This window comes from Elgaria multicarinata, chromosome 5 (assembly GCF_023053635.1).
Source record: "Elgaria multicarinata webbii isolate HBS135686 ecotype San Diego chromosome 5, rElgMul1.1.pri, whole genome shotgun sequence".
Classification (NCBI taxonomy): Eukaryota; Metazoa; Chordata; class Lepidosauria; order Squamata; family Anguidae; genus Elgaria; species Elgaria multicarinata.
The window spans coordinates 7,287,518-7,312,275 of record NC_086175.1 but is presented as its reverse complement, the minus strand read 5'-3'; the positions used below and the strand labels follow the sequence as shown (position 1 = coordinate 7,312,275).

Sequence of the window (24,758 nt, the reverse complement as noted above, 5' to 3'; positions counted from 1 at the left end):
GGCTTGTTAATTCTACAAGGTAGATTAAGGGCTGGCTGGAGAGTGGTGGGAATTGTAGGACTTTTTTCTGGCTAAACATGCGTAGGGTTACGCCCTAAAAAAATCCGTTCATTTATCTTGAAATAAGCCACCTGGGAAGTGAACCTGAAGAAATGTCGCTCTTTCTGTAGACCATTAATCCAGTGCAATTACTTTTATTTCAGGATGTAAACAATAAATATGGGAACTTGAGAAGATAATGCAAAGTTGTACCTACATTTGCCTGAGATTCGTCATGGCCATTAGTCTCTGCTAACTCCTTGGTATTTTTTTTTAACTGCGAAGACAAAAAAGGAGGAAAACCCACAATCTTTACTAGAGTATTTCACATAGTTATTGTTGATTTATTTAAAGTACCACTTTTTATAAAGCGCCCAATGAGCAAAACAGATGGAGCATATAATTCTAATGAGGTTTTGCTGAAACCAGTTTGAAACTAACGTATTAAAAGTCTGATAGGTTGGCTAAAAAAAAAAATTAGAAGGAAGCAAATGAGAAGTCTGGATCATTATTTTTTAAATAATAAGATTAGAAAGCAGTCTCAAGACATAAGAAGTGTGTAAAATTGGCTTTCAGGAGTAATAAATGATTTCATTTCCCATTCTTGTTGCTATTAATTTGAAACTTTGCAGTGGTTGCAAGTTGCTGCTAGCTAAATAGCAGTCAGCTAATGATTGCTTTTGAATGATACTTTTTTGAGCGCTTTAATGGGTTGAAATGGTATGATAAGTTTCCTTCTAAGGGAAGTGTGTGGTGGTGGTGGGGGAAGTGCAGTTCAGTTATAGCTCTAGTGGTTGAAACAAATCTGTCTTCTTGAAGGCTATGTAACTGCAGGGGATCAGAGAGTTTGCATGATTGCAGCTGGGTGAATAAGCCGTGGTGACTTATTTCCCCTGCAGCCCATGCTGGAGGGATAAGCATAATCACCTTCAGCAGCATGGCTTCTTGTGTCATGCAAACCAGGCCAGGGAGTGTTGTTGCCTTGGGTAACAAGCAACCCAGAACTATGCAACAGCCGATCGCTTGTTAACTGCTTACTGATTGTGCAAACCCAGGCCAGATCTACACCAAGCAGGATATTACACTTTGGAAATGGCTTGAAAACTGTATATGGAGTGTGTCCTGGGCCCCAACAGCTGTCAAAACAACAACAACAATTTGTTACCTGCCTCTCCCTCTGGATCGAGGTGGGGTACAACACAATTAAAACAACATAAAATACATAAAACTAATTCAAACATTAAAACCAGTGCATCATTTAAAGCAGCACATCATTAAAAAAAGTCATCTTAAAATTCAGCTGGGTAGGCCTGCCGGAAGAGATCAGTCTTTATGGCTTTCTTAAATTCTGGAAGACTGTTAAGTTGACGAATCTCTCCCGGCAAGCCATTCCACAAACTGGGAGCGGCAGAAGAAAAGGTCCTCTGGGTAACAGTTGTCAGCCTAGTTGTGGCTGACTGGAGTAAATTCTTCCCAGAGGACCTGCGTGTGTGGGGCGGATTGTACGGGAGAAGGCGATCCCGCAGGTAGCCTGGACCCAAACCATGTAGGGCTTTAAAGGTGATAACCAACACTTTGTACTTCACCCGGAAACTAAAACAGTAGTGTAGATCCTGCCCAGGTCTATGACCGGGTTCGCGCGTCATGCTCAACCATGGTGGGTTGTCATCATGGAGGGTGGTTTGAAGGATGGCTTAGTGTGACATCCGAAGCAGGCACAGCTTTCCTGTCATGATTCCCCCCCCACACACAGGCTGGGTTCGGATGACACAATAATCAATGGAGGGGGGAAAGCAACTGTCGGTTGAGTTGATTATTGAGTTGTGGGACACGCAATGCACACACAACCGAGCGTATGCTATTTCGTCATTTTAAGTAATGGCGAAAAACAACGGGCTGTTCTGTTGTTTTTCAAATAATCAATTGATTTAGATGTTGTGTGGAGGGCCCCCCCCTTCACCGAGTGCACTATTCCATTGGCCATAGAGTTCTCCGGCAGGAGTGGACGAAAACACCTCAGCTGCTTCTATACAGCTGGCAGAACTCACAAGGGCTGATGGGATGCAGCCAGGAAGACTGAGGGAGGAGGGAGGGTGGAGCACCGGCAACCTAGAAGGACACCAGGACTTTCAGCCGCATGACAGGGGGGAGGGGTAACATGTTGTGTGAGGAGTACCAGGAGAATAATGAATTGTGAGTGTGCTATTACCCCCCTCCATTGCCTAGTATGTCGTCTGAACTCAGCCACAAACAAGCCACCCTGAGAACCCATGGTTTGTAGTATAGTTGTTTAGAGTGGTCTGTGCTCGGGGTGGCTTGTCATGACGTCCAAACCCAGCAGAATTGCTTCAGTGTGGGGTGTTTGGAACAGCGAGGGAGCCACCTGGGGAGAGTAGTGAAAAACCACGCCGGCTGCTCCTCACAGTCTCACTGACGATATCCCCACTCTATTACATTTTGTCACTTTACTCCTTCACTTCGTTGCCTCTCTAGACAGCAACATATTTTTTCACCTTTGCGAAGATTTGCACAAATTTAAAGTTATTCCTCCACACCCACCTTCAAGAAAAAATTATGCATTTTTTTCACCTTTGGGGAAATTTGCACAAATGTAACGTTTTCCCCACCTTTGGGGGAGATTTGTGCAAATTTAATATTATTTCTCACCACCACCTTCAGGGAAATTTGTGCAAATTTAACATTATTTCCTCCTCACCTTTGTGGTGATTTGTTTTAGGCTGAAATTATATATTTTGTGTAATTCCCTGAATCTTTCCTCTGATATATATTTTTTCCAAATCCAAAGCAGCACTGAGCAAAGAAGGACTGACAGGGAGAGGTAGATTAACTCTCCCCCGTACCCTCATTTTCCAAGTCCAAATCTGACTCCCAAAGTTGTTGTTTTACCAGTGTGAGGAAAGATACTGACCTCATCTTTGAACTTCTACTCAGACTTCCCAGGATGCTTTGTGTTAAAGAAAAGAATAATGAAACTAGGAAATGTGCCCCTTTCCACAACTGTTGAAAAACTAAGGCTGCAACCCCATACATATTTACATGAAAAAAGACCTCCTATTCCCAGCATGCTCCAGCCATGCTGAGAGTTGTAGACCTTTTTTCTGTCTAAACATGTACCGTGAATCTCCTTAGCAGGGAAGCAGGTGCATCTCAGCGCTAGTGTGCATATCATATTGCAGAAAATGCCGGGGCACTGCTCCCTTTTCATTCTTTCATAATTACTAATCCAGATAATAAATGCTGCCAAATATGTTTTGTGTTGCAGCTGTTCTATAAATACAAACCAATCCATTGTAAGATTAAACATTCAATGAAATACCCTTAAATTGAAAAGAGAAATGGTTATGGTCTGTTCACAAACGCATTCTGCTTTGGAAGCCAGTGCAAGACAGACTCTTTGCAGGTAAATAAGTACCAAGCGCAGCGGATCAAGAAGAGCCTTCGGCCATGTGTCATGGCGCTGCAGAAGACAGGGCTTCTTGCTGGGAAAACAGGGTCGTACAAATCCAGGGGGGCATTTGTTTTGGAGTAAATGAAAATGAACCAAAGGGGGGCTATTTTGCACAGTTTTCACTAATTCGGAAACACATACATTGAGGAATGAATGGGTTTGCTTTTCATTACTCCCCTTTGTACCCACTTTGCCTTCATTTGCAGGGCCAGGGCCAGACTATTTTGCACCCTAGGCAAGGTGAGCTACTTTCACACACACACACCCCAAAATGCCAACTTTGATTTTTAAGAACATATGTTTCCTTGAAAAAATAAGAAACACAAAACTTGAAACTGCGAAATTTATTTTAAAGTGCAAGAAATACGTCATGCCAATTATAGCAAACAAATTGGAAAGGAACGTCTATGGGTCTAAAATTCATTATTTAATAGGAATATCACCTCCAAATCATCCCCCACAACTCACGCACGCGCGAACACACACACACACACACTCAGCATCAGTCACTCCAAACAAACACACGCATGAACACATGCATTCATTCAAAGACCCCATGCACCCCATTCACCCATACATTCTCTCTCTCTCTCTCTCTCTCTCCCGGACGCGTTCCAGAAGTCCGAACGTGGAGCTGCCCCACCCCCACCCCAGCGTCCTTGGCTTCACTTCGGCTGGGCGGGTGCAGGGCGCCATCTCACCCGCCCAGGCCCAGCTGAATCCTAGGGCCGGGCTGGCTCACAGCCAACGCGTGTGAGTGCTGCGCTGTGCCCGGCACCCCTCTTAGCTTGGTGCTCTAGGCGGCCACCTGAGCGGCCTCTGTGGTAGCACCAGCCCTGTTCATTTGTACCATTTGGAGTAGGGGAGGACTTTTCTTCCCCTGGCAGTGGCAGGAGTAGCGGTAGCTCTTCGCAGCCAGATAATACAATGGAAAAGATCCCCAAAATGCAAAGAAGACAACCAAAAATATTAAAAGGAATCAAGTGATTATAAATATAAATGGGATACAATCTGGAGATCTTCTCAACATACAACTATCAACATTCCACTAGCCGCCACAACTAATCATTGTTTTTATATTTTTGGTGTTTAACACACTGCTGGTGGCGGCCATCATTCCCCACTCCGAAATGCCCCCAAACACTGCATTATTACAGGGTATTCCTGGGGAAAACATGATACCTGCCAGTGAGGACCACGGTATTTTCCCCAGAATGATGCAATATCCAGGGCACACTGAGAAAGCGAAATGGTAAACGCCAGGATTGGCTGCTGGAAAAAGCTTTGTTGTTGCTGCCACAAATTGTTTTGCGAGTAAGATAACACAACAAAATCCTCACACACACCTACTTATAGAGTGTTCCTGTCTACATCTGTTAAATATTAGAGGGTAAGTTTCAGTTTTAAAAAAATGTTTGTGGGTGTAGACCTTCAAGCTCCTGTATTAGAAATGGCGCCCTTAGTGAAAGTTCACTAAGTTTTGCTGAGCGCACACGTGAAAGTCCTTCACTGCTTCATTAAGGCAAGTTACCAAACACAATCCCTTGTTTAATTCAGGCAGCTGTTTAATCTCTTGATAATCAAGAATGAATTAACTTCAATTAGACTTCAAAATTACAAAGCTTTATCAGCTTCAGCTAAAATGACTCGGGCTACAATGATATAAGGTTTAATTCCCAGCCCTTGTCTGGGCAGTCGATTTCTCAACTGGCCAATTATCACTTCCCGGAGACCCCGGCTATATCATGAGGCAATTAGGTTCTCCTAAGGATGCAGAGCTGCTGGCCTTCGTTGCGGTCTTAAAGAAACGGCCGTCTTTTCCTGAAGCTTTTGGAGATATGCACTGCCCCTTTGGGAGCTTTGGTTATGTTGTTCACGGACAGGTTCTTGGAATGTCCTGGCTACTGAAAAGGCGAGATTTGTATTGATCCACTTAAGGCTTCGAAATTTAGCCTGCGATGAACAACTTCCATTGTTCTCAGATTAACAAGGGAGTAAAAAATAGCCAAAGGCAAGGGTGGAACCAAGCAATCTTCAACAATAATATTAGTAAAAGTTTTATTAAAGTGCCAGGTGCCTACGCGTTTCAAACACAGTTGCTTTCATGAATGTTGTAAAGCCCTGAGGAAGAACGCAGCTGCGTTCAAAACGCGTAGGCACCTGGCACTTTAATAAAACTTTTACTAATATTATTGTAGAAGATTACTTGGTTCCACCCTTGCCTTTGTCTATTTTTTACTCCCCCACAGGGTTTTCCTTGCTTTTGCACTCAGATTAACAAGGCCAAAAAAATAGTTTTTAAAAAGTGTGCAGCTATTCTCCCATTCTCACCTTTACTGTAGCGAGTGACACTCCAACAACATCCACGCCTCAGACACCAAATGAATTGGCGCCCATGTAGATGTACAGAATTAATATTACCTGGCTGAGTAAAGATGTCCTTAGGGCAAAGTTGTGGAACCTGTGGCCCTCCAGAAGTGGTTGGATTACAGCTCCCATAATGCAAGTCCATTGGCCATGCTGACTGGGGCTGATGGGTGGTAGAGGACAACAAAATCTGGAAGACCAGAGGTTCCCCAGCCCTGCCCTACAGACATCTGGATTCTAAAGGTGGGGCCCCCACAACAGAAAAGCCACCCCTCACTGAATGCCCTCAAATGTACCTGTGTAGGCAATGGGACAACCAGGACGTCCTGATCTCAGTCAGTGGGCAGATTGGCATGGGTGAAGATGCTCCTTCAGGTAGCCTGGTCCCAAGTTGTTTACCGCCTTGCATGTCAATAATGCCTGGCCCAGTAACATATGGGCAGCCAGTGCCATTCCCCGAGCAAAGCTGTAACATGCTTGCAGTTAAGCCGCCCCACTCAGCAATCTAACTGCTGGATTCTGCACTGGGTGCAATTTTTAGACCAGTCTCAAGGGAAGCCCCACATACAGCACATTGCAGCAACCCAGTCTTGAGGTTACCAATGACTGGGTCACTGTAGCCAGACTATCCCTAACCAGAAACAGCTGCAGCTGGTGTACCAACCCAAAATGGTAAAGGGTACTCCTAGGCATTGAGTCCACCTGAGCCTCTAGTGACAAAGATGGTTGGAGCAGTATTCCCAGAGTGCAAACCTGATCCTTCAAGGACAGTGCAACCCAGTCCAAAACAGTTAACCTACCTAATTCCTGGGCAAGGTAACTGCCTACCCACAGTGTCTGATTTGTCAGGAATCAGCCTCAACTTATTGGTCCTCACAGCTTCCAGGACTTGCAGACCCACACTTGACTAAGTGAGCATGGCTTATATGAGGGTTATAAAAAACAGACTATGGGTTATGTGAGGGTTGTTTAACCCTCACATAACCCACACTTGCTGGGTTTGTATGACACGACAACCCCCAGCAAGGGTTGCACAATGACAACACATGTACATTGCACTCTCCATGATCATGGTGGGTTAAATAACCTATGGTGGGCTCTTACGTCATGCAAGCAGCACCAGTGCCTCCCCAACCAAACCCATAGAGCCAGTTCAGGAGAGCACCACAGTTAATGGTATCAAAAGCTGTTGCCTGCTGAAAGTTCAAGGAAAAGCAAAGGGTTGCATTTCCCCACCCTTTCAAGCACCTACCCAGAAGGGGGGTGTTGTAACACCAGCCATATTGGAGAAGGGCCAGATTGGGGTAAGGTGTCAGAAATGACAGAAGGTGTGCATACTTTGTTATAAAGGTCAGACTTCACCCAGATTTAGGCAGATACAGGTATGGGGCAGACACATTTATAAACAAATGCGGTTACCCCTATCATCATGTCTAGATCGCACCTGTGTGATTGCAATATAGACATGATCTAGACCTCCTCGCCACATCACAACTCACCCTGAACTACTCTAGAGTAAAAAAGAAACGAAAAAGGCATAGCTGCTAGACACAAATGTAAAGTAATGTCTGTTTTGGCCCTGGGATATTCCCTTGCTGCAAATTTGTCTGCCTCACCCGGGTTGTAAGCCATGCCCTTCAGCATCACATGGAATCAAAGAAAACTAAATCCAACGTATTTGTCAAGTGTGTAAATGCTTTGCCTCCTGCCACTGTTGGATAAGTGCACGGAAACGCTGGGGATCTTTTACTGTCATCATGATTCACTCTTTTGCATGTGCGCATCTGCACGAATGAGACGGGAAATGCTAAACTCATTTTCCCCGCTACTAGTCTTCAAAGAAATGGCTGTTTTATTTGAAATATGTTTGCTTTTCTGGTATATTTAACTTTCCCCTACTCCATCTGTCTTCAGATAGAAAAACACTCAGGCATCCCTGGTATCTGTGTGAAGGAAAATATGCTACAAGAGATGAGATTAAAGATCTTGAGCTGCCAGAGAGGCAAGGTTCCATTATGCCTTGACAATGGACTGCTTCATATGATCAAATAAGCCTTGGTGGTTTAAATAAGCCCTGATAGCTTAATAGGTGGTGCACACCGTCCACTATTTCCCTAATTAACTGCCCGGAGTAAGGCTAGTTGTGTTGTCTAAACCCAGGCGGAACGGTTTGTTTGAGGGGTAAGCAACCCTCAAAACCCCCTAAAACAGGCCATGGGTTATTTGAGGGTTATTTCTCCCTCCAACGAGCCCAGGTGCCCAGGTTTGGACAATATAACAAGTCATGTGTAGATAATTAGGGAAATTGTCTATTTATTTATTTTTCAAACAAGTCACCTTGAGAACCCATGGTTTCTTGTTGGGTTGTTCTGGGTGGTTAACAACTCACCTTGCATGGTTAACGTCACCCTGCAGAAAATGTTCTTGGTTTGGACAACATGCTAACCCACAGTTCAACAAACAACTCACAGAGTGTGGGTTAGTGTTTTCTGCGAACCTAGCCAATGAAATCAGTGCTCCATGGATCTTAAATGCCCCAAGACCATGTTTTCAATACTAAGGCACAATGCAAATAACACTGTTCCCATAGGTCAAACTCACCTGTTCCTGAAGAATTTTCAGCATGGTCTGTGTGTGTGTGTGCTCTTCTTTTGCTTGCTCAAGTTCTGACTTTTTGTTGTTTAATTCTTCTTGGATTTTCAACAGTTGCTGCATAAAAGAAAGGATGTTTCTGATTACTGATCTTGGAGCCCCTATGAATAAATATCCAGGATTGCAAAGCCTCATGCAAGCAACATTTTTCAAGTTTGTTCCATTTTCTGTTTTTATTGCTTTGACTGTTATGTCTAAGCTGAACAAGACATAAATTATATCTGTCTGCATTTTCTGCCGCTCAGCAAGGAAATGCATTTCTCTTAATGTAACAAATAGCTTAACCACACATTAAAACACACAAATTCCTGGCTGGATATACCATCCGCACAAGAGCTGTCACATCTATCTGAACCAAAGCCTTATTTGTAGAAGGAGACACTCTGGTTTTAATAATACCGGGGTAAACATTTTAGCCCATAAATAATTTACGAACACAGCCCTTTAATATAATTAGTCACTGGCCCACAGCCATCTCATTTTGCACAAAGCCATAATCTGAAATGTATTTGCGCTGAGTTGCCAAGAAGGCAAAAGGCAGCTTTTCTTGCTGAGCGATGACTGCAGAGTTTAAGGATTAGATCAAGGAGACCAAAGCCCTACAAATCAATGCATCAGCAAAGAAAAGTGCTGATGAGAATGATTAACAGACAGGAACTGGGTGACCAAGAGATGGTCTTTATGGGGAAAGTTCCATGAATTTGAAAAAAGGGCCTGATCTTGTCCTGTCCGGTATCTGTACTAGAATCATAGAATCATAGAATAGCAGAGTTGGAAGGGGCCTACAAGGCCATCGAGTCCAACCCCCTGCTCAATTCAGGAATCCACCCTAAAGCATCCCTGACAGATGGTTGTCCAGCTGCCTCTTGAAAGCCTCTAGTGTGGGAAAGCCCACAACCTCCCTAGGTCACTGGTTCCATTGTCGTACTGCTCTAACAGTCAGGAAGTTTTTCCTGATGTCCAGCTGGAATCTGGCTGCCTTTAACTTGAGCCCATTATTCCGTGTCATGCAGTCTGGGAGGATCGAGAAGAGATCCTGGCCCTCCTCTGTGTGACAACCTTTTAAGTATTTGAAGAGTGCTATCCTGTCTCCCCTCAATCTTCTCTTCTCCAGGCTAAACACTCCATAGGGCTTTGTTTCCAGACCCCTGATCATCCTGGTTGCCCTCCTCTGAACATGCTCCAGCTTGTCTACGGTGAAGGTAGACAGGTGTTCAATGTGCGGTAGAAATGGTTTTGACCCACTTTTTCTACCTTGGAAACAAATGCCTCAGTATGCAGTGACTACAAGCCAAAACTACTTCCTCCACACTTTAGAATGTCTGAGTCTTCAGCCATACATTCATTGCATCTGCCAATAATTGGTTTATGGCTTTAATTAACTCTAAATCCATTTATGTATTTTCATACACGAGTGACAGGTAGCAGGGTCTTTGTCATTCAACATTCAATATATTTGTTTATTTAAAACCAGGTGTTCCAAAACTGGTAAGATCACTGTTTAGCAGAACAGGCAATGGGAGAACCCAACAAAAGATAAAAGGGAGGATTTTCAAAAAGCAAAAACAAAAAGCAAAAACAAAAAAGGAATGGGGAGGGGAGCTGAGAGATGGCACAGTGTTCTCCCTATTAGTTAATCTATGCTTTAGTTATTAGAATGGACACAGTTAATAACATAATATTGGTCATGACAAAAAGCGCAATAGACATTTATTCTTAGTCAATGTAAATGCTACACTCCAAAGTTGCTATGGAGCAGGGTTTCAAAAGAAGTGAACTCCCATTTCCAGATGTGTAAAATCTGGGGAGGGGAGAAACTGTCCACAAACATCGTATGGGCACCTTCGGGGCATTGTTGCATAGCCACAAAAGAAATAAATGTTTTTAAGAAAGAGGCCACTCATTGTGGATGTCAAGGACTAGAGCATTTTGTCCCATGGTCTTTGTGAAAACATGGACGTCATCATCCTGGGGCATGCATCATTAACTTCATCTGGAACTGAGGTTGCTTAGTACTAAAGGAAAGTACTCCCTTACTGGCCCCGTTCAGAAGGCACCTTAAACCACAGCTTTAACCACGGTGGATAAGCCAGAGAGACAGGGTGTGTTCAGAAGACACCTTAAACCATGGCTTTAACCATGGTGAATAAGGCTTAACAAATGATTAGATTCAACATATTGCGAGACCCTGCTAAACTTGCTAGACCCTGAGACACAGGAGATGAAACCTGTTGGGAAGGAGCAGAGTCTAGTAGCATGTGACACCCCTGCTAAGAGTCCAGAGGTGGGATCTGGCAGCTTACAGACAGATGGACTAACAGTTAAACAGAAAAATAGCCTCCTCCCTTGTTTCCAGCCATTCAACCTGAGATCTTCGAGATCCTTGGAAAGGGGTTTCAGGTCAGACCCAGAGATTCGACAACCCAATTTGCTTTTATTATCCTAGGATTTGTATCCAATGTTAGTTCTACTTAGAGTAGACCCATTAAAATGGAGGGGATGACTAACTTAAGTCCCATTCATTTCAATGGGTCTACTAAAAATTGGATACAACTCCTGATGTTTGGAAATCTAGTTTGTTGGTGGGGACAACTTACCCAGTTTAATACACTCTCCTTGATTACTGTTTGCACAGTAACCACATCCTGGAGGTTGTGTAGTGTGCTGACACCCACTTCCCTGACCTGGTGGTCCTCCTATGCGTTGGACTATAATTTGTCCGACACATCCGAAGAGCACCAAGTTGGAGAAGCCTGTTCTAGTCACTGCCAAAGGTGCCTGAATATTGTTTGGGCTCTATCCCTGGTAACTGACAAATGAAAATAATTTGAAGTGTAAATTTGAATCCATCTTATTTGCTTTGAAATGGGTGAAACTCTGTTATTGTTTTTAAAAATCCATGTAGGCTCGTGCTCTTGAGGGAGCAGTATATGTAGCAATACAGACAATGGAAAAACTTGATTTTTCATATAACACACACACACACACACACACACAAATATATATATATATATATATATATATATATATATATATATAAAATTGCAAACACATTTGGAAAAATATGTTGAATTTAATCATTTGTTAAATTATTATTATTATTATTATTATTATTATTATTATTATTATTATTATTATTATTTTAGTTTCACCTCTAGAGACAATAAGTGAAGGAAATAGTCTGTGGCTATCCCTTGCTTCAGTGCCTGAACCAATGTGAACCACATTTTGATCATTTAAAGAAATTCAATAATTCATAGGCTGCAACTACACACAACAGATCATGTGTATCAGCTCATTATGAACTGGAGCATTTAAACCACTGAGATTCCTCCTTCACTGCTGTGGTGTCAGGATTCATTTTAGGAAATAATGGCGAAAAATGTCACAGCTTGACAAGGCGTCTTTATGCCTGTGGGGGTAGGGGAAACGCACCATCTCCATGCCTTTGGTAGGCTGACTCAATCCCTACTTCCTTTCTTCTTAGCTATTCTGTATTTTGCTGTGAATGTTTTCGATTCCATAATTATTCAAACCCTAAAATCTTTCTCTCTTTGCATATTCACCAGCAAATTGGCCCAATAACAAATGCCAGCTTTACATGCTGCAGCAGCATCTTCCTTCCAGTGAAGGAGCAACCCTGGTTAATGCTGGGTTAATGCAGAACCTACTTTGGATGATGCTGTGCCATGATAATTACCTATGATAATTGTGCAGCCCTATCACACATAAAAATAAATAAACAAATAAATCATGCGGTGTCTAAATCTAGTGCCTAAATTTCCTTTCCTCCCCTATTTCCCTCCTCCTTCCCAAACCTCTTTCCTTTTGCATCATATTTTTTAGATTGTAAGCCTGTGGGTAGGGACTCCCTTAAGAAATATTTTTGTAAGCTGCCTTGAGATCGTTTCCTGGAGAAAGGGAGGGATAAAAGTGCTATAATAAATAATAAATTAGCAAGATCAACCCTTACGACCTCTAAGTGAGAGGACAGAACTAAGTGGGCAGGCTATTCACTGCTTGACATGAGAGCTAATGCCATTAGCTCTTCCGCAATGTCCGTCAAACTCCAGTTTGAGCCACCAGAACCAGCCAGGCTCTGCCCCTTCAGCCATGAGGTTCCATCCCCAACTTTCACAAAGCTCCACCTTCAGAATCCACCTGGAAGCATGCAATCTATCACACAAAAACTGAATTACTGAGATATTGGCCTGGTTCGCAAAATACACCATCTTCACCATGGGTTTTTTTTAACCCACAATGAGCAGCAGAATGTGCCAGTGGGATTGTGGCATGTCATGTGAATCCTGCCTTCAGGAGTCCCGTGGGGTCAGCTAACCTTCATGTAACCCTCGGTTCACTGTAGGGTTATACGAGGGTTATTTAACTCCCATATAACCCCCAATGCCCAGGTTTGCACAACATGCTCACAACCTCTTTGGGAGTGCATATTCAAAATGGTGCTCAGCATGCACTGTGACTCATTGTGGGTTAAATAACCCATGGTGAACCTGGCATGTTATATGAACAAGGACAATGTATACAAAAGGACTTTGAGCACTTAAACTTTCTTCATTCACATGCACAACAAGCGACATGGGGGGCCCATCCCTTCACATCCCATTTGACTGTGGTGTTTGTGTGAATCATGACATCACATCTGTGGGACCAATCATGAAGGCTGTTCCCTCCTGATTAAGCCTCCTCTCAGTAGGGTGGAGAGCAAGTAAGAAGAGTCCACAGAATGGGCAATCCACCAGCATGATTGTGGCATTCACACACACTCCACATCTGCCTAGAATATTGTCAGAAAGAAGCGGCTTCTGCACGTGAGCAGGTCTTTGGAAAAAAGAAATACAAAATACTAAACATTGTTATTAATCTTCATGTAGGAAGGAATAAGCCTGTAATGCATGAAGGGGTGGCAGAAATATATTCTTTGCTGCAGGTGCCTGGGTACCTGGCTCTGGGAAATGCTGTATCAGGTAAATCAGTGCAGGGAAAAAAGAAGCTGTGAAATAGAAAGCAGAAAAGTTGCAGCTGCTTGGCAGGGGACAGCGCAGAGACTTGCTAGTTAATTCCACCCTTGAGAAATACATGTATAATGTGATAAGGATGCAATTTCCACCACATCAGCCATCCCTGAAGACATCCTAGTGGAGAGCTGGGAAGGAAGACCAAAGGTTGATCAGGCTGTAGTTGACATTATTTCTTTGCTGCCCACCTAATTGGTGCCACCTAAAGCAGGTCTTGTGCTTGTAAAAAAAAAATATCCTTAATTATGAAGCGTGGTATTCCTGTTCTTGAGAGAGGAGGGTTGATTCACCACTTCAGGTACTTGCCAGCTCTACTGCGAAGATTGCTGCTCACGCATTAAACAAAGCTACTTCCTCAGTCAACTCTCTAATAGGTTGTGGCTGCTGGAAACACAGTTGTCCTTAAGTCTAGTTTGTTCCTGTATCCTTGGTTATTCTTTTATCCTGATTTCTGCTCTCCTCCTTGATCTTGGTTCCTGGTTTGCAATTAGGTTCTGACTACCAGCTTGTCTTGTGATTCCTGGGCTATAGCTAGACCTAAGGTTTATCTCTGGATCATCCAGGGGTCAAACCTGTACATCTAGATGACGCACAGGGGATCCAGTGCTCAGGCAGGGGTGAACCCTGGATGATCCCAGGATAAATCTTAGGTCTAGCTGTGGCCCTGGTTCCCAGCTCCTGGAACACCTCAGACTGTCAGCTTGGCACTGAAAAGACACTTTAACTTCCCTCAGGACATTCCAGAAGAGACCCAAAGAGTCCCCCCCCCCCAGTTTACACCCTCACTGTACCTTAGACTAAGGGGGCGGGGCTCTTATCATAGAATCATAGAAAAGCGGAGTTGGAAGGGGCCTACAAGGCCATCGAGTCCAAACCCCTGCTCAATGCAGGAATCCACCCTAAAGCATCGCTGATAGATGGTTGTCCAGCTGCCTCTTGAATGCCTCTAGTGTGGGATAGCCCACAACCTCCTAGGTAACTGATTCCATTGTTATACTGCTCTAACAGTCAGGAAGTTTTTCCTGATGTCCAGCTGGAATCTGGCTTCCTTTAACTTGAGCCCGTTATTCTGCATCCTGCACTCTGGGAGGATCGAGAAGAGATCCTGGCCCTCCTCTCTGTGACAACCTTTGAAGTATTTGAAGAGTGCTCTCATGTCTCCCCTCCATCTTCTCTTCTCCAGGCTAAACATGCCCAGTTCTTTCAGTCTCTCTTCATAGGGCTTTGTTTCCAGACCCCGGATCATCTTGGCTGCCCTCCTCTGAACACGCTCCAGCTTGTCTGCGTCCTTCTTGAAGTGTGGGGCCCAGAACTGGACGCAATACTCTAGATGAGGCCTAACCAGGGCCGAATAGAGAGGAACCAGTACCTCACGTGATTTGAAAGCTATACTTCTATTAATGCAGCCCAAAATAGCATTTGCCTTTCTTGCAGACATATCGCACAATTGGCTCATATTCAGCTTGTGATCTTTAATAGTTGTACCTTTAATAGTTGTGTAAAGGGGAGGTTTGGGCACCCTGTCATGAAGAGCTGAGAAGTGCTGTATTTGCTGATATTCCTTCATCTTCACAACTATTAATGGGGCACCAGAGCCTGGTTCACTTTTGCCCCTATCCCCCTGAAGCCTAGGACCCAAGTTAAGCAGGGGCGGGGAGGCTGTTTACCTCTCTCTACTCCCTGTGCCTTGGAAGAGGACCAACAGCCGCACCAATGAGAGGGCTGCTAGTGAAGGCCTAACTTGATGCTACAAGAGCCACCCTCTTCTTCTGACTTTCCAGTGATGGTTTGTTGTATACAATGATCTACATGACGACAACGTTGCACTGTACCTTGTCTTGCTTCCACTCAGACAACCAGGCAAATGGAAGGTGTTACGGCTTCATATAAGTCATTGTATATGGTCAACCCTTGCCAAGAGCTCAGAGAAAGGACCAAGGGAGTGACAATGGTTCCATGTCTTTTGTAACTTCTGGTTAGAACCTGACAGTCCTGACAAGATCTGATGTACTATAGTAGATCCTACATTAAATTACAGAAATTATAGATTCTAATGTATATTTAAGAATTTGATCAGAATGGATACAAATATTAATTTGCAAGAGTTATCTTAATCCTATACATGTTTCCTCAGAAGTTAGCCTCAATGTGCCAGTTCACTTGATTGAACAGTTCACCATGAGTTATTTAATTTTTAATATTCAAGTTGTGATCGCCGCTTGCTGTGTTGTCCAAACCCAGATTATGTGAGGATTAAACAAGCATGCGTTATGCAAAGGTTGTTTAATCTTTACATAACCCATCGCCCCTGGGTTGAGACAATATGACACACCCACAGCTTGAATGTTCAAAAACTGTCTGACACACCCCAGCATGCGCCATGGCTCCTTGTGGCTTAAACAAGCCACGATGGCCAGCAGTGATTGTGCAACCCAGCTCACTGACTTCAGTGGGACCAAACCCTTGGTAAACGTGCATGGATTAGGCTGTTCTGCAATATTTACGTTCCCTGTTGCTTGCCCAAATGCAGCGCTGATTGGCGGGGTCGTGGGGAGAAGTAAAAGAGATCCAGGCCAGGCGCTATAACCTGTGGGCCAATAATACTGCTGAGGTATTGATCAACGGAATGAGCACCGCAGGGGAGAACCAAAGCATTTGTGATGGGCTCTTAAAATAAACGGAATCCCGCTAGTCTCTGCTGTTATTTATACAACATAATTCATGAAGGCTAAAATAGCGTTTATAAAATGGTCTCTGCAGAGAGTCCATCTAGTTGTCTCCCCACGGCCCCTGCGCTCCGTCTCTTCCTGTAACCATCACCCACGCGGCACTGACCTCGCCAGCGCACACAGAAAATCGCCGTCTTAAAACCCCATCTTCAGTGCTGCCGAAACAGTAGATAGAGAAAGCGTTATAGGCGCCAGCTGAATTGCTCAGCCCTCTGCCATGAATATTGTCAGCATGGCCAAGAATGCTAACATGTGGACAGCGTGAAAAGCTCCCAAGGAAGATGGCAATTCCAAGGGGGCGACGCAGCAGCAGCAGCCGAGGCCATGTCTGAATTGCTGCTAGCAGCACAAAGCCACCCTGGATTTCCCCCGCGAAACACTGGCACCTGTGCAAGTTCATGCGATCCCTGCCATTTGCAAGGCACAGGCACGATGCCGTTACAACACGGTATGGCTGGGCGGAAGCAACCCGGGGCTTCAGAGCGGTGGGAGGGCAGTTCCCTCCCACTGCCCTCTCTCTCCTGCACAACCGCACAGCAGCCCTTGCCCGACACCAGAGCGCTCCCTAGACAAGAGAAAGGAAAGAAGTGGTGTGGGACTGTGGGTTGCCATTGCCCAACAAAATGGCCAGGGGCATCTCAGCACCTCCTACAGAACCATCTCCGTGCATTTAGATCTGAATAAACTTTCAGATTTGCTCTGTGCCTTCTAGACAAAAGGGCATCTCCCAACTCACACAGAGTTGGTCTTTGCCCCTGGGTGTGAAGGGGATGGTCTGAATATTGGGATGGTGGACTTGAAGGAGGCAGTGGTGCAACCACTTCCGGGGGAAAATCCTCTCTTGATCCAGAGATCTATGCTAACCATCATCCAGTCACAAACACCCTGTTTTGAGTAGGGTGCTCAAAAGAGTTTTGGCATCTCAGCTGCAGGCGCTCTTGAATGAAACTGATTATCTAGATCCATTCCAGTCTGGATTCAGGCCCAGTTTTGGGATGGAATCGGCCTTGGTTGTCCTGATGGATGACCTTCTTTGGGAAAGGGACCCTGTTACTTCTTGATCTCTCAGGGTTTTGATACTGTTGACCATGGTATCCCTCCTTAACCGCCTCCAGAAGTTGGGAAGTGGAGGCACTGTTTTACAATTTTACAGTGGTTCAACCCATACTTGTGGGGTTGGTTGCAGAGAATAGCATTAGGTGACTGCATCTCAGCTCCACGGCAGCTAAACTTTGGGGTACCACAGGACACCATCCTGTCTTCGATGTTATCGAATATCTCTATAAAGCCATTGGGAGTGGTTATCAGGAGATTTGGGGCAAGGTGTCACCAGTATGCTGAAAACATCCAGTTCTATTTCTCTGTGACATCGGGAGAGACCATGCTGGTGTAGTATGGTCGTCCTACATATTGGATGGCATGCCTGATTCATTACCTTGTTTCTTGGTTAACCCTTTCATTCAGAGTCTGCTGCAGCCAATGCAGGACACAGGGTCCCCAATAGGGGAGTGAAAAGAAATATGGTGGCACCAAGATTATCGACCCCCCTGCTAGTATATAGCCACTGTACTTCCTCTTTAGTTTTGGATGACTGCTGAAGACTTTATTGTTGATTAAGGGTGTGATCCTATGCAAGTTTAGACAGCATGCCCCAGCCACCATTTCTAGCTCGAGGGATGCTAGAGTGAGCTTTTAAGCTTTTAATGTTGTTTACTTTAATGTACTTTTAAAACATGTTTTGCATCTTTGTGTTCTATTAAATTTTTAAACTTTTTAAACCCTTTGTTTTGATGTTTTATTATATATTTTAGTGTTGGCTTAGGACTGGGGAGACCCAGGTTCAAATCCCCACTCAGCCAAAAAACTCTCTGGGTGATCTTGGACAATCTCTCTCTCTCTCTCTCTCTCCCCCCTCCCCTAACCTACCTCACAGGGTTGTTTGCTGGTGGGTCAGGGGTGGAATCATGTATACTACTTTCAGCTCCTGGAAAGGAAGGCAGGATATCAATGTAATGAAAAATAGAAAAATAAAAAATCATAAACTAAAGTATCTGTGAATGCATGCACAAAATTAATTGATCTATTTTTGAGGTAAGATGCAGGTATATTTTCATGAGGCCTGGGCATGTATTTTATTCCCTTGAATTTTATATTTAAAAGAAAATTTAGGTAGTTGAAAATTTAGGTAGTTTAGGTAGTTGTTTGGGTAGTTGAAAGCCTCCTTCTAGAGCAGTAGACAGAGGTAAGGCAACCTCCCCAGGATTTTAATTGTCTACTACTCAGGTGGGTACAGATGACAACTACATTTAAATAGTTGATTTAAAAATGAAACAGTGAGCTGAATCTACACAGGATGGTTCCTTGTGTATAGTTCCCATCATTTTCAATGGACACTAAAGCTTGAACTAGGAAGGAATCTCAGTCTAAAGAGTCTAGTGAGCTACCTGAGACTCTGGGTGGATCGGCAGGCAGAAAGGAGCCTGTGGAATGGCTTGCCCTGATACAAATACCTGGCCTTCTGCCTTTGCTTGACCAATAGTGCAGGACCTTCTGACTGCTGCACTTCATTCTCCATCAACTGACAACAGTTGAACGGTATCCTAAGATGTAGAATATGCCCTTCCAATTCTGTTGTAGGTATGGCTATCCACAGCTCCAGCTTGGTCTTGACAGCATTTGTGCAAGAGGATTTGTGCGAGAGGATATATTGACCCCATTGGCCTCTGGATTCAAATGATAAATGTCAGGTAGCTATTATCCATATGTATACATGCTTTCAATCATTGTAGCACCTAGCTCAATGGTCGTAAGAAGAACCTTGCTGGATCAGATGAAAAGTCTAGGATCCTGTTTCCCACTGTGGCCAAGTAGATGCCTATAGGAAGCCCATAAGCAGAACATGAGGATAATAGCTGTCCCAGTAACTAGTATTCAGAAGTGTAATGTCTTTTAACATGGAGGTTTCATTTAGCCACCATGGCTAATAAACACTGATAGATTTATCTTGCTTGCATTTGTCTAATTGGTCTAGCCACAATAACAATTCAGCACTCTCCTAAGATACCTAAGTTTTTATATCACAAACAGCCAACATATGGCAGCCTTGAATAACAGGAACACAACTTGCTAGCTATGGAAATGTGCATTAATAACAAAACACTCATGAGAACTGCCGTATCACCAAGGAAACACGACGTGAAAGACAAGTCAAAGAAGGCAGCTTTGTGTCCTTCAGAGATTTCTTATAATGAGGTTAGGTAAACTGCAGCATACATGGATATTAGCACACAGCCAGTCCTAACAGAATCCAAAGTATGGTATTAAAAATGGAGAAGGATTCATTTCCAAGGCAATGCAGAATTTCAGCAACTTGGCTGTTGCTTATGGCATAAGAAGATAAGAAGAGCCGTGCTGGGTCAGACCAAGGGCCCATCTAGTCCAGCATTCTGATTTCACAGATGCCTTGGGGAAACCCAGATGTGGAAGATGTGCACAATAGCACCGTCCTCCTGTTCATGTTCCCCAGCAACAGGCATTCGAATGCATGCTGCCTCTAACCCTGGAGAGAGTATAGAGCCATTGTGACTAGTAGCCACCGTTAGCCTTTTCCTCTACAAATGTATCTGATCCCCTTTTAAAGCCATCCAAATTGGTGGTCATCACTACACCTTGTGGAAGAGGATTCCATGGAAGTTCTTATTTATTTATTTATTTATTTATTTATTTATTTATTTATTTATTTATAATATGTATATACCACTCCCCATTGAAAAATTTTGGAGCGTTGTACAAGATAAAATGAAAGTAAAAACAGAATAAAACAGTTAAAACAAAATTTAAAAGAAGCAAAAACAGAGCTCCAAGGCTGCATATTAATGAAAGGCTTCTTGGAATAAAGATGTTTTCAGGAGGCGCCAAAAGGAGTACAAGGTTGGCGCCTGCCTGACCTCCAGAGGCAGGGAATTCCACAGGAGGGGTGCCACTACGCTGAAGTTCTTCCTTTTGTTTGTCCAGATTCTCTGTCCCCCCCACTTTCACCCAGCTTTATTGTTTGATCCTAGGTTTTGCTATGGTAAGAGAGGGAGAAAAACCTTTCTCTCCCCCACTTTCTCTGCACTATGCATAATTTTATAATGGCAACTGTTACACCTCTCTACTTTGCAGAATAAATGGTTATTACGCTATTTGGTTGGCTCATGGGACGTTTAATGGAACTAAGGTTGTGACCTGACTAATGCACTGACTGTTAGCCCAGACCAAACATACTGTCTTGTGTGACACCAGGGTCTTCCCATAAACCCAGGTGCATTTTTCAAAGTGAACTCTGTCCTGAGAAGTGGCAAAGGGCACATGGACCATCTGCTAATGGAAGCACACACAAACAATCTTGTGTAAACCAAAGGTGCCAAGCTGAGGCAGAAGACATCCCACTTTTCTTGGCTCAATTATTTTGTATTTATTTGTGAAATCTATTCTAGTGGAGACATAATGTCATAGTTAAAGGACCTTCACAGATCTTAGCAGCATTCTTTTCTACACATCTGTGAAACTTTTCCACGCACATTAAGAAACCATAAGCGAACAGTATTTGTGAATTTTAAGGAACAGATTTTAGTATACAGTACAAGCCTGTATTTATGTGCTTTATTTTATAATGCTATATATCATTTAATCTGATCTGATTCGTGAGAACTGTATATGGATAATCTATTATAACAAAAGCGTATTTCATAAGATTAAGCAGTGCTGAGACAGCTGTACTGAGGGGAGCATCAGACTTTATGTAGAAGCAGGAGAAGTGCAGTTGACTTCAGCTTCCTGTTACTGGGTTTTCTGTGTGATGCCAAAGTAGGAGCTACTGTTTCTCCCCCCACCCCATCAATTTAACTAACAGGAAGTTAACAAATGAAAGAAAATGTCCAAGTCATTTATAAGAGGCAAAAATCTAGCTCTTGCCTATCACCTGTCTCTCCATCCCTGTTCACCACCGGTGCAGTTGTGACGATAAGTATTCAGCATGAACTTGCCCAGCAACAGATGTTGGCAAATTTATTTTATATATATTTTAAACATCCTTAGCAATGTGTGAGGGAAGTGAAAGGTCAGTTCGCCTGGTTAAAATTCATACCGGGTTTCTATTTAAATAATAATAATAATAATGTCTAAATTTGCATCTATACATATAAATCAGCATGTGCAAATTTAAAGAAAATGGGTGTCCTCTTTTTTGGTGATGATGCATGTACTTTTTGGGGACAATTCTAGTGATGCCGGGAAATCTGGCCCTTTTGGGGGCCTGACAGACTCCCGTGGCACCCCTGACTTGGCTTGCATTTGCAAACAGAGCCAGGGGTTTGTTCCTGAAATCCAGGAACATAATTTTTTTTTGCGGGGGGGTGGGGGCATTGCATAAAAAGCAATCTGAGCAATTTGCAGCTGCAAGTTGCACAAATTACAACTGGAATTTGCATGAATTGAGCAGAATTTGTTCAAATTCCTTTATACAAAAAAATGGAAATCTGCGAGTTGGCCTGACTTGATGCAGATTGAGTTAAGCCAGCCAAAGACTGGGGTGAAGCGAGGGGGTGGAAGCCAATAAAACTCGGCACACTTCAACCCCCCACCCCCACCCCCCAGATGGATTCCTCTGACATTCCTAGGCAATTCACAAGTGGCCATCCTAGATGGTTGAGCAAGAGATTGTTGGTGGCAGGGAATAATTATGAAATTCACTACTATAGTACGTAGTGATGGCCACAAATTTAGATGGCTTTAAAAGGGGTTAGCAGACAAATTCTTGGAGAAGAAGACTATCAATGGCTACTAGTCCTGACTGCTATATGCTACCTTCAGTATCAGAGGCAGTAAGCTTATGTTCACCAGTTGCTTGGGAAGCTGCTGTGACATCCATGTCCTACTTGTGGGTCCCTGGTCAACAGCTGGTTGGCCACTGTGTGAACAGAACGTTGGACTAGATGGATCCTTGGTCTGATCCAGCAGGCTCTTCTTATGACTGAGAAGCAAAGAAGACTGTTGAATTTCATACTTGGGTTTGAATGTACCACTCCAAGCTTTGAGATCTTAACTGGGATAATAAAGGTGATGCTGTCTGTGAAAACGCAGTGATTATGAGTTGTGAGGAAACGTTCTGTTGCTGATTATATTTCTGTTTTCTCACTGTTTTTTCAACAGGACATTTTCTAAACTTCCCCCATATATGGTCAAAAGAAGGTCCTATTTCTTAAAACTGAAATAGTTTTCAGTGTTGTATGCAGAACCAGAGATCTCACTGCACAGATAAGCTGGCGGCAGGACCATTGTTGTTAACAGCTATGAGAATGGCAATCTCTTGGGGCTTTGCAAAGTCATCTGGTAGTCATCAAAACAGGCTTAAGCATCCTCATACAGATGTATTTTATCAGCTTTGGCCAAAAGCCTTGTGATGTTATCTATGTATTTTCAAACGTATCAGAGAAGACAGATTAAAAATAGATGCTCAAAGAACTTAGCATTAGACATCCAAAAACCTTGTAGATAAATGAGTTATTATTCAATGGCAACTTCCTGAAAACTTATTTACGTGAATGTAAAGCTTCTTTGTGTGAAATCAATCAATCAGATACCATAGATCCATTTCAGTGTGTATCTGGAATGTATGTTTCTAAAAAGATACTAAATGCAAGTAAATGGCTTGTATAGTATCAAAAGGTGATTTCCAACAAAGCTAATAATGAGCTATTAGGCCTTCTTTCCCGGGTATCCTTCAACAATTAGGGGAGATCTCATGTTTGGCTGATAGGGAGAAGTGATTTGCTGATCATTCATCTGCAGGGCTTGTCCAGAGATGCTGGGACTGGAGGAAATCCATCTTCGGTTTGGTTGTTCAACTTTTGTATGTCTGAGAGGTTTTCTACATTCTGGTTCCTGACTTGGAGCTAAGCAGAAGCAGGGAAGAGCAGCTGGCCCAGCTCAAGTAGGAGCTAGAAAAGTAAGCCAGATTCCCAGGGAGCGAGCGAACAGGAAGAGCAAACAGGAGTTTGACAGGGGGAGTGTAGGGGAAGAGGAGACCAAGGAAAGGGGAAGAAGAGAAGCCTCAAGGAAACCCAGGAGGCTGCCAATTCAAAGAGGCCGTGTGCTTGCCATGTGCTCCTGAGTGCTGAGTGAGAGGGTCGGTGTGGATAGTTGCTGCAGGAGCTGAAGGGGGAGTGGCCTGATTGCCAGTTGGACTCAGCAATCAGTGCCTAATTGCTGTTGATTGTTGTTGGCCTTTCAGTGACCTCATTCTGGTTCCTGACTTGGAGCTAAGCAGAAGCAGGGAAGAGCAGCTGGCCCAGCTCAAGTAGGAGCTAGAAAAGTAAGCCAGATTCCCAGGGAGCGAGCGAACAGGAAGAGCAAACAGAAGTTTGACAGGGGGAGTGTAGGGGAAGAGGAGACCAAGGGGGAGGCCTCTAAAAATAAATAAAAAAATAAATAAAATAAATAAATAAAATAAAATAAAATAGAATAAAATAAAAAATAAATAAAAAAAGAGGTGGAAAAACAAAGAAAAACATAAAGAGAATAAAACCCACAAAACCACCACCAAAACAAAAACAAAAACAAAAACAAAAAAACCCCCAAAAGATCTTACTTTCCCTTAAGACATACTCATATAGTTGTGTATCTTCAGAGAGGACAAAACAAAGCAAAGGCAATTCTACTAGAATCAAAAAGGAAAAAAACCAAAGCAGAAATCGACAATATGGATGGAAAGGAGTTCCTAGAGGTGGTGACCTGCAAAGGGTGTGCAATGTTCGTGTTTCTGCCTGAGCTCAACATGGCGTATACCTGCAACAAGTGCAAGCTGGTGGCTCAAGTTAAAGGAAGCCAGATTCCGGCTGGACATCAGGAAAAACTTCCTAACTGTTAGAGCAGTGCGACGGTGGAATCAGTTACCTAGGGAGGTTGTGGGCTCTCCCACACTAGAGGCCTTCAAGAGGCAGCTGGACAACCATCTGTCAGGGATGCTTTAGGGTGGATTCCTGCATTGAGCAGGGGGTTGGACTCGATGGCCTTGTAGGACCCTTCCAACTCTGCTATTCTATGATTCTATGATTCAATGATTACCTGCTTGGTCACTGTTTACAGGCTCAACATCAGCATCGTTGGGCACCTGCTGAATCATAGAATCATAGAATAGCAGAGTTGGAAGGGGCCTACAAGGCCATCGAGTCCAACCCCCTGCTCAATGCAGGAATCCACCCTAAAGCATCCCTGACAGAGGGTTGTCCAGCTGCCTCTTGAAGGCCTCTAGTGTGGGAGAGCCCACAACCTCCCTAGGTAACAGATTCCATTGTCATACTGCTCTAACAGTCAGGAAGTTTTTCCTGATGTCCAGCTGGAATCTGGCTTCCTTTAACTTGAGCCCTTTATTCCGTGTCCTGCACTCTGGGATGATCGAGAAGAGATCCTGGCCCTCCTCTGTGT

General features: G+C 43.6%; 1 protein-coding gene across 1 annotated transcript in view; it reads right to left on the bottom strand.

Moving 5' to 3' along the window:
• The window catches only part of ENOX1 (ecto-NOX disulfide-thiol exchanger 1), a 193,070-nt gene that overhangs the window by 27,487 nt on the left and 140,825 nt on the right, over positions 1 to 24,758 (bottom strand). The window contains exons 10-11 of the mRNA XM_063125964.1: positions 8,477 to 8,584; positions 257 to 316 (exon numbers count right to left, since the gene is read on the bottom strand). Of these exons, the coding sequence (XP_062982034.1) occupies positions 257 to 316; positions 8,477 to 8,584 (168 nt within the window). The remainder of the gene's footprint in view (positions 1 to 256; positions 317 to 8,476; positions 8,585 to 24,758) is intronic.